Raw genomic sequence first — 14,019 nt, forward strand, 5'->3', positions numbered from 1 at the left:
TTCAATCCCTGGGTGGGGAACTAAGATCCCACACATCATGAAACCACCAAAAAAAAAAACAACTCTATGCCTGTGGTGATAGTTGGACAACACTGTAAATACATCAAAAGACAGTGAACTGTGCAAGTAAAGCTAGTGAATTGTATGGTATGTTAACTACAACTCAATAAAAATTAAAAAAAAAAAGACACATCTAGTTAGAATAAGCAGTGTTAACAAGACTATGATTTTACCTTAGCATTTTATATTGAATCTAACATGTTGCATCTTTTCCAAATACATTTCTTGCCTAATAGAAATGGAGGTGTATTCCCGTCAAAAGAAGAGATTCTTGTAATTCTGTTGTCCCCAAGTTAATTTTGTTTGAGATGTCATCCTTGCCCAGTTCACTTATTAGTACTGATAATTCCCATCTAAAACAACAAAGAACTTTCAAAAATATGCAATCTTATTTCAATCAGTGCATCCATAGTTCTTAGCCTCTCATTGGGAAGCTTCTAGATGTCCTTGAATAAGATCCTGAACACGTGACAAAATAATCTCATTAGAACTGTTGCAATTTTCTGGACCATATGGTGGGTCTATGGTCAAGACCCCAGCCACACAAAGAGTCTTTCGTGAATCTCTCTGTTCAGTGATGGGGATGTGATTCTTCTCCAGCCATTTCTTCAGGCTGTTCTTCCTCTTTTCCAGATCCTCAGGGCTGTATGCTTTGCAGTCTCCAGACATGAACAAATGCATCAGCTTCTCTCTCACGCTATGGTCCCCTTCATTCACAACTTCAACAGTCTGTACAGCATGTCCCATAATTCCAGTCACAGATATGCTGCCATCTTCAAGGAAGTTCACGAGGACAATACTTTGAAGGAAAAGTAAGTTCAGAGCACAGTTGCAACAGGAAAACCTAAAGGCCCATAAAACTAGGGAAGCAATGAAATGAGAGCATCAACCCCATCAGGTCACTAGAATAATAGAGAATATTCTCTCCGTTTTAAATTAATATTCTCACCACCAAATGTTTTCACTTGTTCCATCTGAATTCTCTGAGGGTCCTAAACATCTAAACCTTTTGTCCAGCTAATCATTGTGGGATGTAGTTAAAGCATTACTTCAAAAGTTATGAATGTTTCAATATGTATTAGGAAAGAAGAGAGGGTACAGATTTAACTTTTAGAGTTAGGAAACAACTGAATAACTCCCCTTCAGAGCAGACCAAAGAAAATAACACAACACAAAATTAATGAAACAGAAAACAAGAGAGTCAAGTCAGTAAGAGGATCATCAAAGCCAAAAGCTGGTTCTTTGAAAAGTGTATATAAATTTCAGAAAACTCAGGCAAGATTAATAAAAAGAGAAAGAAGGCACACATAAATAGTATTAGGAATAGGTAGCAAAAATTAATGGTATAAAATATTAAACATTTAAACCAGTAATTTTGACACTTAGAAAACTTCCTAGAAAATATGAATTTCTACTACTGACTCAAAAAGAGAGAGACAGAATGTAAATAGTCCTATAACCTTTAAAAAAAAACCCCTGAAATAACCAGTTTAAAATCTTCCCATGATGGGGGTGGGGGTTGGGGGTTGGAGCTGGCAGGGGTTGAGAGGGGGAAAGGCTCAGACAATTTTACCACAAAATTCTATAAAATTTTCAAGAATCAAACATTTCCAATCCAACCAATCCAATTCTCCTAAGGACTATAAAAGAGAGATCATGCCATAACTCATTTAATGAGGCTAATATAACCTTGATACCAAAAGCAGAGGACAGGATTAAAAAACAAAATAATAAGCTAATCTCACTTATGAATACAAATGCAAAAATCCTAACTAAAATATAATATATATGATATGATATGATGCAATGTGACATGATAGAATTTCATTTCTGTGGTACTATCCCTAAAAACCTATAATCCCAGTCTATGAGAAAACATCATACAGACCCAAATTGAGAGATATTCTATTAAATACCTCACCAAAACTCTTCAAAAGTGTCAGGATGATGAAAAACAATTTAAAAAGGACTGAGAAACTGTCACATATCAGAAGAGACTAAGGAGACACGGTGATTAAATGTAGTGTGGGACCTTGGATTGAATTCTAGAACAGAAAATCCTTGGCTTGGAATCCAGAAAAAGGCCATCAGTGGAAAAACTGATAAAATCCAAATGACTGTAGTTTACTTAGTGAAAATTTTTAGTTCTGACAAGTGTTTGACGGTTGTGTAAACTGTTAGTATTAGGGGAGTTAAATACACAGGTTCTCTCTGTACTTTCCTTGCAATTTTTCTGTAAATCTAAAATCACTCCAAAATAAAGTGTGAGTGTATCACTACTTTAAAGTAACCTTGCAAAAAATAATTCTGATCCTAGTCAAACCTCTAGATATGAATACCAGTTTGTAAGAAATACAAACAATAAAAGAACATGTTAAACTACACCATGATAATGCAATGAGCTAAATTCAGAGTGTGTTCAATTTGAAGACAAATGACTCCATTTCTTCAACAAAAAATAACATGGAAAACCAAAAAGAAAGTACCAAGTTACAGATTAAGATTCCTAAGAGACATATCAAAAAGTTGATAGGACAACATTAAAAATATACTTTGGAAACAATCAGGAAAACCTGAACTCAAACTAGGAATTAGCTAATATTAAAGTTACTATTACTTTTGTTAGGTGGTTATAATGGTACGTGGTTACATTTATGAAAGAGTCCTAATCTGCTAAGAGATCTATTTAAGGATTTATGAACAAAAGTTAGTCAGTAACAGGCTTTAAAATATTTGGAAGGCAGATAAGATCAGTGTTTATTATTATTACTCTCTTCACAATTGTGTATATTTGAAATTCTCCAATAAAATGTAATTAAAAGGAGTGTCCCATTTCTACAAACTGGGCTGGTCTGACAGAAATCTATAGTTTGACAGTATTTAGGCTCAAAGGAAATTAAGTACTTATATGAGAATAATCAGCTTTTCATTTATTTATCTGCTTTCTTAGTATGGATAGGGCTTCCTTGGTGGCTCAGACAGTAAAGCGTCTGCCTGCAATGTGGGAGACCTGGGTTCAGTCCCTGGGTCGGGAAGCTCACCTGGAGAAGGAAATGGCAACCCACTCCAGTACTCTTGCCTGGAGAATTCCATGGACTGAGGAGCCTGGTAGGCTACAGTCCATGGGGTTGCAAAGAGTCAGACGTGACTGAGTGACCACTTTTCTTTTTTTCTCTTTTCTTTAGTATGGATATAACATATAGGCAGTGCAAAGGGGTGATTTCAGGGAAGCAGGACTGGTACTCACTTGGCAGAGACTGGGTCTGTGGTTAAAACCCATCCTTTGTACTCCTTGTCACTGGCTGTTACGCTGACCGCTTTGTAAGTGTAATCTTGCCATTCTAAGGGGCCTTTCTTCATCCATTCATTCATGGCTGCCAGCTGGCTAGATCTAAAACAACCACCAGTTAGGATTAATATATATGTTCCCCCGAAGGAAATGTCTTACCCCTAATCTCCATTCTAGAGGTAGAGTACACCAGCGATTTGCATCACGTTCCATATCAGAAAAAGTTAAATTTTACTATTCAGTCTGAAAGCCACGGGACCACGAGTTGCCGCGGGGACGCGTCTGGAGTAATTCATCCGGCACACTTGTATCTCACCTCCCAATCTCAATTCCAGACCGCCTTGACGTTGGCTTCGACTAGTCCGCAGATGCTCCAACCCTTTAACTCAGCTCTCCTTCCAACAAAGGAGCTCACTCCACACCACTATTAACCAAAACTGAAAAAAGAAAACTCCTCTGTTATCCACCCAGTCCCTCTCAGTCCCTCTAGGTTTTCGCTAGATCCGGAGAGGCCCCCGGATATGTGACAATTTCATCTTAAAACTCGTTCAGAGATGCGTAAACGAAGCGACAGCAGCCGAGACCCGCAGCCGCATGATACTCAGAACTGTACTCAAAACAGGTAATACTTAACGTGTAATCCTAACAAACGAGAAAAATACCAGTTAAAACTCCTAGCAGCGCTCGATTCTCCGCAACCACGCTGAGAGGAAGGAATCGCTAGAGCTGAACCCGCCCGAGCCCAGCGTGCTTTGCTCCATGTCGTCACTTCCTTCCCCCAGAATTCTCTGTTTTGTAGTCCGTGGCTTTGTCACACCTTGAAGTCTGAGAGTCCGGAGACCTGGGATGATAAAAGCAGGGTGCAGGGCGTGGGTAAGGGATAAGACTTTTTCTGTAATAATAATAAGCTTCTTTGTTCACTAGGGTCCCTCCATTCACTGCCATTACTGATGGACATTTTAAAATAAAAATTTTAAGAAGAAAGACTTGTGCCACCTCCTCCTCTGGAATAAAAATGGAATCCCAATCTTGCCATGAATCAATCCTTCTTGTTAATTCTAAAACTCTAGAAGTGTGAGGTGACATTGCCTTGGGGAAGAGAAAAAGAACCAATGTATTTCTTGTTTGCCCTGTGGTAAGGCAGTTAAGGCAGTTAAGCTGCCTAATCTTGAGATGTGTATTTGCTGCAGTCCTGATGCCAAAGCCTTTGTGTGGATCACAATAAACTGGAAAATTCTGAAAGAAATGGGAATACCAAACCACCTGACCTGCCTCTTGAGAAATCTGTATGCAGGTCAGGAAGCAACAGTTAGAACTGGACATGGAACAACAGACTGGTTCCAAATAGAAAAAGGAGTACATCAAGGCTGTATATTGTCACCCTGCTTATTTAACTTATATGCAGAGTACATCATGAGAAACGCTGGGCTGGAGGAAGCACGGGCTGGAATCAAAATTGCTGGGAGAAATATCAATAACCTCAGATATGCAGATGACACCACCCTTATGGCAGAGAGTGAAGAACTAAAGACCCTCTTGATGAAAGTGAAAGAGGAGAATGAAAAAGTTGGCTTAAAGCTCAACATTCAGAAAATTAAGATCATGGCATCTGGTCCCATCACTTCATGGGAAACAGATGGGGAAACAGTGGAAACAGTGACAGACTGTATTTTTCTGGGCTCTAAAATCACTGCAGGTGGTGACTGAAGCCATGAAATTAAAAGATGCTTGCTCCTTGGAAGGAAAGTTATGACCAACCTAGACAGCAGATTAAAAAGCAGAGACATTACTTTGCTAATGAAGGTCCATCTACTCAATGCAATGGTTTTTCCAATAGTCATGTATGGATGTGAGAGCTGGACTGTGAAGAAAGCTGAGCGCCAAAGAATTGATGCTTTTGAACTGTGGTGTTGGAGAAGACTCTTGAGAGTCCCTTGGACTGCAAGGAGATCCAACCAGTCCATCCTAAAGGAGATCAGTCCTGGGTGTTCATTGGAGGGACTGATGTTGAAGCTGAAACTCCAATATTTTGGCCACCTGACGCAAAGAGCTGACTCATTTGAAAAGACCCTGATGCTCAGAAAGATTGAGGGCAGGAGGAGAAGGGGACAACAGAGGATGAGATGGTTGGATGGCATCACTGACGCAATGGACATGGGTTTGGGTGGACTCTGGAAGTTGGTGATGGACAGGGAGGCCTGGTGTGCTGCGGCTCACGGGGTTGCAACGAGTCAGACACGACTGAGCGACTGAACTGAACTGAGGGGGTACAGAAGCTGGAAAGAAAAGCCCTGGATAGGGCTGAATTAATGCCCACATGTTAAAGTGCAAGGGACTTGCTTCCATCACAAATCTGTAGTCATGTCCTTAGTTGGCTTCTGGCATGGTCCAGAATTTTTCCAGACTATGATCCTGAAAAATGGTGCAAGGTGGTAAATTTTGAGTTCCTGCAAATCTGCAAATGCAGATTTTAAAAAACTGAGTTAGAGGACTGTCAAACAATACAGGAAACACCAACAGTTAACCAGTTTTTCCCTCACAACTTGGGATTTGAGTTCCATATAATCCTTGAAGTGTATTGTTTCTAATGTCATCATCTCAAATAATCCTTACCCAAACCTTCACTCACTGAATGATTGGCTTATGATATTAAGGTGGCTTTTGTAGATAAGACTTTGCCATCTAATCTACAAAATCTAATCTAAACTCTAAGTCCTCTATAAATCTACAAAGAACTAATATAAATAGCAATTATTGTAATGTGAAGGAAAATATTTGAATTCATAAAAACTCAGCCCAAAAGAGATATTTGTGACAATGCGTCATTTGCATTTTAAGCCTACTATCTATATTGCAGAATGAAAGACTTTGGCCTCTGTTTTATATACATAAAATTCTACAGGTAGTTGCTAGCCTCAAGCTTACCCCTCAAGTTAGCCCCTTTAAAGCCATGAGTGAGACAGGGCCACTTCCCTCCCTTCTCTCCCCTCTCCCTTTAGTCTCCTAACAAAAGGCTCATTACCAGATTTGCTGATACAAATCACTGACTTCTAGCAAACTGAACCCAGCCCATTACCTACACAAGTTCTCAGACAGGCCCTCTCCTTTATCTTGTCCTCACTGAGTTCAGAGGGTGTGGCCTTTCCTTTCCCTGGTCAACTCTTACCCTTGTTCCCCCTGGAGCCTCTCATCCCCAGTTGATACCCCTTCTCTCACATTCTCTGCTCCTTTGGCCGTGCCACATGGCATGTGGGACCTTACTTCCTTGGCCAGGGATTAAACCCATGCCCTCTGCACTGGAAACTTGGCAGTCTTAACCACTGGACCACCAGGGAGGTCCCTAAATTTTGTCTTTTAATTTGAAAGCCTTCAGATAGGTTTTCTCTCTTCTTTACAACTAGTTTCCACCACTTTTACTATTTTACACACTTGGCTGATTCATATATTTAACATTTCTTGCCTGATTCCTATAGGAAATTTGAGTTTTTGACTCTGGAATAGTCCCTACTGATAAATGAATAAATTAGCAGAGTACATTATACCTTAATCTCTTGCGAGTTTGGTGAGGATCAGTCTCAATGTGTCTCGTCGACTGTTGGGCCAGTTAAAGGCCAGAACCAGGACGGTGGGTAGCAATGTCAAAGAAATGCCAGTTGCAGGGTTTCTAGTTGGATCTCCATACAGACTTCTCCATGTGATTTCAAGAGTTCATTGTCACCATGCCCCCTTTTCAACTGTGCCCTCTGATACCATTTTATAGCTTGTTGTTATTCACATTTATATTTTGGCAGTTACTGTAGGTTGGTTCTTTTTTTTTTTTTTTAAAGATTTTCTTGATGTCTTTATTGAATTTGTTACAATATTTCTTCTTTTATGTTGTGGTTTTTTGGCCCCAAGGCATGTGGAATCCCAGCTCCTGGACTAGGGATCAAACCCATACCCTCCGCATCGGAAGGCGAAGTCGTCACCGCTGGACCGGCAGGGAAGTCCCAGGTTGGTTCATTTAACAAACCTTTCCCACAACCTCCTAATGAGGCTTGAAAGCTAAAAATCTTCAGCTTCCCATGATGGTAAAAGTGACCACAGGAATACATCTGGCCAGTGAGACATACAAGGACGTAACTAAGAAAGCTGTCCCTTCCAAAATAAAACAAAAAATTCTCCTAAGGAGGAGAAAACCTTTTTGATCCTTTAATCATTTCTCCTCCAGCCCGCCTGGATGTGCAGTAGTCACTTTGCACCGAGGAGATAAACATAAGAGCTACATGCCACACAGAAAGATAAAAGAAAGAAAAAGATCCACAGCAAACCTGAACTACCTACCTTTCTATTTATTTGGGACAAATAAACTCCTTTCTGTTTAAACAACTATTTCAAGTGTTTCCACCCCAACAAAATCCTTATCTAGTTTATCTCCCTAATAAAATCCCCAAGAGAGAGAGCCTGTTTTATCTTTATATTCTCAGTACCTTGTTCAATGCCTGCATATAACAGGCACTCAGCATAGATTTGTTTAGCCAATTAATAAATATGCTGTTCTTTGGGGAAATCTGGGGAAAAAACATAAAACCGTAATTTAAGCAGAGTTACTTACTTCATAAGGGACCAAGATAAACTAAGAACAGAAAAAGCAAATTGACAGGTCAAGTTTTAAATTGGCAAAGCAGGTAACAAAGGGACCTTTGCTTTTTTCAAGAAAGTAATTTAAATCCGCTCCACTGAAGACTACAGTGTATTACTATCCTTACTAATCATAGCAGTAGTAATAATAAAAATGCTATTAACTCAATCTTAATGAACATATAAACCATTATCCTTATTTTACAGCTAACGAAACTGAGGCACAAAAGCCCAAGGCCACACAGCTAGTTAGTGACAGAGGCAGGATACAAACCAGGCAGTCAGGTCGAAGCCTGCCCTCTTAACCACTGCATCTACTGATTAAATGATAGGGAATAACTCAAGTATAATTTGTCACCTAAAAGTCTGTTTTTAGTTAGTGAGGAACATGCTTTTCAAAGTAAGTGTTCTAAAACACCAATTTCCCATCGTGCTCCAGTTGGCTGTCTGGACACCCAAAGTACTAAGTTAATGTGTTTAACCCACGTGTTCTAGCAAACTAAACTCTCCCAGCAAATTCTGTCTCCAAGGGTAACTGCAAGAAGGATATACTCAGTCAAATATAATATTTTGGAAGTTAGGATTTTATCCTTAAAGCAGGCAAAACCATAAGAGGCCCCATTCCTACAGCTGCTGTCTACTCTCAGTGTAGCTCATGAACAGTGGCGGCAGCGTAGATGCAAGTGGCCTAATGATGTGGAAAAGCTGATCTTCAGAGGAATTATACCTTATGGAGGGCAACTAAAGAGAGGCTGTGCAGTAACTAAACTCTCCCTCAAACAACCTAGTCTTTTCTTTTTTTCTATCCAGTGAATTTATCCTCTTGTCCTCCAGTTATTTTCAGAAGGTTTATGTGTGTGTGGAAGGGAGGCCTCTTTCTTCCCTATTTTGTGCCAAATTATAGGCCCATATTCGAGCTTCCTAATGAAAAAGGATAAAATATAGCACTGATCACACAGGGGAAGATATCATCTCTGGTATAAAAAACCAACAAAAAGAACTGTGTACAAGGGAAAACCATTCAAGAGTCTATGCTATTCAGTACATCATTGTTTTGAAATGTCAGTAAGTTTTTAAAGTCTTTTTTGTTTCTTTAATATTAAATAAAAAACATTTACAGGGCACTGGGATTCCCAGTATAGTTACTTCCCCTATTTTATTTGTGAGCTGTCTATATTATTCAGTGAGATGTTTAAAAAATATTTTTTTCTTTTCAAAAATGTTGTCTAATTTAATTGGTAAATTCATTACATATAAGAGAGCCAGTATGTTTAAAATGTACATCATGGAGTCAGAAGATGGCGCAGGAATAGGATGGGGAGACCACTTTCTCCCCCACAAATTCATCAAAAGATCATTTGAACGCTGAGCAAATACCACAAAACAACTTCTGAACGCTGGCGGAGGACACCAGGCACCCAGAAAGGCAGCTCATTGTCTTCAAAAGGAGGTAGGACAAAATATAAAAGATAAAAAGAGAGACAAAAGAGTTAGGGACAGATACCTGTCCTGGGGAGGGAGACTTAAAAGAGGAGAAGTTTCCAAACACCAGGAAACCTTCCCACTGGCGGGTCTGTGGGGAGTTCTCGAATCTCAGAGGGCAACATAACTGATAGGAAAAAATAAATAAAATAAAACCCACAGATTACGCGCCTATCTCGAACTCCCAGGGGGGAAGTAGCCCAGACGCTCACATCCCGCCACCAGCAAGCTGGGGCTGAACCGGGAGGCACAGGCTGCACTGCTTAGGACCGGGCCTGAATGCCTTGAGGGCAGTCTGAGGGAGCTAACGTGAGACAGCAACCCAAACTGTGGGACAGCCAGAGAGAGGGCGGAAAAGAGAGGAAAGACAGAGAGAGAACTTTCCTGCAAAAAGCTCTAACCTAAGGCACTGCCTTCTCTTGTGTTGTTGAAAGAAGTTGTTTGCTATGACCAGTCTGTTCTCTTGGCAAAAACTCTATTAGGCTTTGCCCTGCTTCATTCCGTACTCAAAGGCCAAATTTGCCTGTTACTCCAGGTGTTTTTTGACTTCTTACTTTTGCATTCCAGTCCCCTATAATGAAAAGGACGTCTTTTTTGGGTGTTCGTTCTAAAAGGTCTTATAGGTCTTCATAGAACCATTCAACTTCAGCTTCTTCAGCATTACTGGTTGGGGCATAGGCTTGGATTACCATGATACTGAATGGTTTGCCTTGGAAACGAACAGAGATCATTCTGTCATTTTTGAGATTGCATACAAGTACTGCATTTCAGACTCTTGTTGACCATGATGGCTACTCCATTTCTTCTAAGGGATTCCTGCCCACAGTAGTAGATATAATGGTCATCTGAGTTAAATTCACCCATTCCAGTCCATTTTAGTTAGCTGATTCCTAGAATGTCGAAATTCACTCTTGCCATCTCCTGTTTGACCACTTCCAATTTGCCTTGATTCATGGACCTAACATTCCAGGTTCCTACTCAGTATTGCTCTTTACAGCATCGGACCTTGCTTCTATCACCAGTCACATCCACAACTGGGTATTCAAAATCAGACTGATTATATTCTTTACAGCCAAAGATGGAGAAGCTCTATACAGTCAGCAAAAACAAGACCAGGAGCTGACTGTGGCTCAGATCATGAACTCCTTATTGCCAAATTCAGACTTAAATTGAAGAAAGTATGGAAAACCACTAGACCATTCAGGTATGACCTAAATCAAATCCCTTATGACTATACAGTGGAAATGAGAAATAGACTTAAGGGACTAGATCTGATAGACAGAGTGCCTGATGAACTATGGATGGAGGTTCGTGACACTGTACAGGAGACAGGGATCAAGACCATCCCCACGGAAAAGAAATGCAAAAAGGCAAAATGGTTGTCCGAGGAGGCCTTACAAATAGCTGTGAAAAGAAGAGACGTGAAAAGCAAAGGAGAAAAGGAAAAATATTCCCACTTGAATGCAGAGTTCCAAAGAATAGCAAGGAGAGATAAGAAAGCCTTCCTCAGTGATCAACGCAAACAAATAGAGGAAAACAACAAAATGGGAAAGACTAGAGACCTCTTCAAGAAAATTAGAGATACCAAGGGAACATTTCATGCAAAGATGGGTTTGATAAAGGACAGAAATAGTATGGACCTAACAGAAGCAGAAGATATTAAGAAGAGGTGGCAAGAATACACAGAAGAACTGTACAAAAAAGATCTTCATGACCCAGATAATCACGATGGCGTGATCACTCACCTAGAGCCAGACATCCTGGAATGTGAAGTCAAGTGGGCCTTAGGAAGCATCACTACGAACAAAGCTAGTGGAGGTGATGGAATTCCAGTTGAGCTATTTCAAATCCTGAAAGATGATGCTGTGAAAGTTGTGCACTCATATGCCAGCAAATTTGGAAAACTCAGCAGTGACCACAGGACTGGAAAAGGTCAGTTTTCATTCTAATTCCAAAGAAAGGCAATCCCAAAGAATGCTCAAACTACTGCACAATTGCACTCATCTCACACGCTAGTAAAGTAATGCTCAAAATTCTCCAAGCCAGGCTTCAGCAATACGTGAACCGTGAACTTCCAGATGTTCAAGCTGGTTTTAGAAAAGGCAGAGGAACCAGAGATCAAATTGCCAAAATCCACTGGATCATTGAAAAAGCAAGAGAGTTACAGAAAACCATCTATTTCTGCTTTATTGACTATGCCAAAGTCTTTCACTGTGTGGATCACAATAAACTGTGGAAAATTCTGAAAGAGATGGGAATACCAGACCACCTGACCCACCTCTTGAGAAACCTATATGCAGGTCAGGAAGCAACAGTTAGAACTGGACATGGAACAACAGACTGGTTCCAAATAGGAAAAGGAGTACGTCAAGGCGTATACTGTCACCCTGCTTATTTAACTTATATGCAGAGTACATCATGAGAAACGCTGGGCTGGAAGAAGCACAAGCTGGAATCAAGATTGCCGGGAGAAATATCAATAACCTCAGATATGCAGATGACACCACCCTTATGGCAGAAAGTGAAGAGGAACTAAAAAGCCTCTTGATGAAAGTGAAAGAGGAGAATGAAAAAGTTGGCTTAAAGCTCAACATTCAGAAAACTAAGATCATGGCATCTGGTCCCATCACTTCATGGGAAATAGATGGGGGGACAGTGGAAACAGTGTCAGATTTTATTTTGTGGGGCTCCAAAATCATTGCAGATGGTGATTGAAGCCATGAAATTAAAAGACGCTTACGCCTTGGAAGGAAAGTTATGGCCAACCTAGATAGCATATTATGGAGAAGGCAATGGCAACCCACTCCAGTACTGTTCCCTGGAAACTCCCATGGATGGAGGAGCCTGGTAGGCTGCAGTCCATGGGGTCGCAAAGAGTCAGACATGACTGAGTGACTTCACTTTCATTTTTCACTTTCATGCATTGGAGAAGGACATGGCAACCCACTCCAGTGTTCTTGCCTGGAGAATCCCACGGATGGGGGAGCCTGCCGGACTGCCATATATGGGGTCACACAGAGTCGGACACGACTGAAGTGACTTAGCAGCAGCAGATAGCATATTAAAAAGGAGAGACATTACTTTGCCAACAAAGGTCCATCTAGTCAAGGCTATGGTTTCTCCAGTGGTCATGTATGGATGTGAGAGTTGGACTGTGAAGAAAGCTGAGCGCCGAAAATTGATGCTTTTGAACCGTGGTGTTGGAGAAGACTCTTGAGAGTCCCTTGGACTGCAAGGAGATCCAACCAGTCCATCCTGAAGGAGATCAGTCCTGGGTGTTCATTGGAAGGACTGATGTTGAAGCTGAAACTCCAATACTTTGGCCACCTCATGCAAAGAGTTGACTCATTGCAAAAGACCCTGATGCTGGGAGGGATTGGGGGCATGAGGAGAAGGGGACGACAGAGGATGAGATGGCTGGATGGCATCACCGACTCGATGGATATGAGTTTGAGTAAACTCCTGGAGTTGGTGATGGACAGGGAGGCCTGGTGTGCTGTGATTCATGGGGTCGCAAAGAGTCGGACACGACCGAGCAACTGAACTGAACTGAACTGAAGGCACTGCCGGTGGAGAAGGCAATGGCACCCTGCTCCAGTACTCTTGCCTGGAAAATCCCATGGATGGAGGAGCCTGGTAGGCTGCAATCCATGGGGTCATGAAGAGTTGGACACGACTGAGCGACTTCACTTTCCCTTTTTCACTTTTCATGCATGAAAAGGAAATGGCAACCCACTCCAGTGTTCTTGCCTGGAGAATCCCAGGGACGGGGGAGCCTGGTGGGCTGCCCTCTATGGGGTTGTACAGAGTCGGACACAACTGAAGTGACTTAGCAGCAGCAGTAGCATCAAGGCACTGCCGGGCCACTCACAGAACAAAGGACTGAGTGAATACCAGAGGAGAGCTAGCTGACAGCGGACCGGCCCATCCCCCGTCGGAGGCAGGGAGGCAGGCGGGTCACAGTCAGAGCCAGAAGGCAAGGGGCCCCAGAGATGGAATCCCCTACCAAACTGCCAGCAGGCTCTCAGTTGCTAACCAAATCTTCCTGGGATCCTGGACGGTTGACATCCACCAGGACGGTCGCAGCCAGAGATCAGGTCTCCAGAGGAGACGCACAGCACACCTGAGACGGCGCTCCCGCTGCGCACCCAGGAAACAGAGCGGCCAGGACCAGGAGGTGATAAGACGCACCGCCCACCTGGGGAGAGTGCCGGAGCTGCTCGGACCTGGGAAGGGCACAAAACCCAGGCCCAACCGTCTGTGCCTTTGTGGAATACCCGAGAACCTGAACCTGAGCAGCCTAGACCTGGGAAGTGCACACAACCCAGGACCTGCTTTAGACAGTTCCTGCAGAGCAACCTGGAGCCTGAGCAGTGTAGACCAGGAAAGCACACATGCCGTGAGCGGGGATAAACCCAGTGTGGCCCAGGCACTGCGAGCGCTCCCCACACACCCCAGTGACGTTCATTTGCAGTGTTCCTCCCTCCCCGCAGCACAACTGATCAAGTGAGCCTAAATAAGTGACCACCTTCCCTCCTTGTGTCAGGGCGGAAGTTAGACACTGAAGA

At 42.1% G+C, this 14,019-nt stretch overlaps 1 protein-coding gene across 9 annotated transcripts in view; it reads right to left on the reverse strand.

Annotated features, from left to right (window-relative positions):
* The window catches only part of GEMIN6 (gem nuclear organelle associated protein 6), a 40,126-nt gene continuing 26,107 nt past the window's right edge, over positions 1–14,019 (reverse strand). For 5 of the 9 annotated variants that reach the window (XR_006343587.1, XR_006343589.1, XR_006343588.1 and 2 more), the window contains 3 exons: positions 4,012–4,190; positions 3,666–3,786; positions 3,431–3,451 (listed from right to left, as the gene is read on the reverse strand). Coding sequence is in view for 3 of the 9 variants with exons in the window: in XM_043918199.1 (XP_043774134.1) it covers positions 484–859; positions 3,308–3,432 (501 nt within the window). In the remaining 6 variants the exon portion in view is untranslated. Of the gene's footprint in view, positions 860–3,307; positions 3,452–3,645; positions 3,787–4,011; positions 4,191–7,417; positions 7,444–14,019 lie in introns of those variants that run through there. The other 4 variants (XM_043918199.1, XM_043918201.1, XM_043918200.1 and 1 more) reach the window with 4 other exon arrangements.

The sequence above is a fragment of the Cervus elaphus genome, chromosome 11, assembly GCF_910594005.1.
Source record: "Cervus elaphus chromosome 11, mCerEla1.1, whole genome shotgun sequence".
In the NCBI taxonomy this organism is placed as follows: domain Eukaryota; kingdom Metazoa; phylum Chordata; class Mammalia; order Artiodactyla; family Cervidae; genus Cervus; species Cervus elaphus.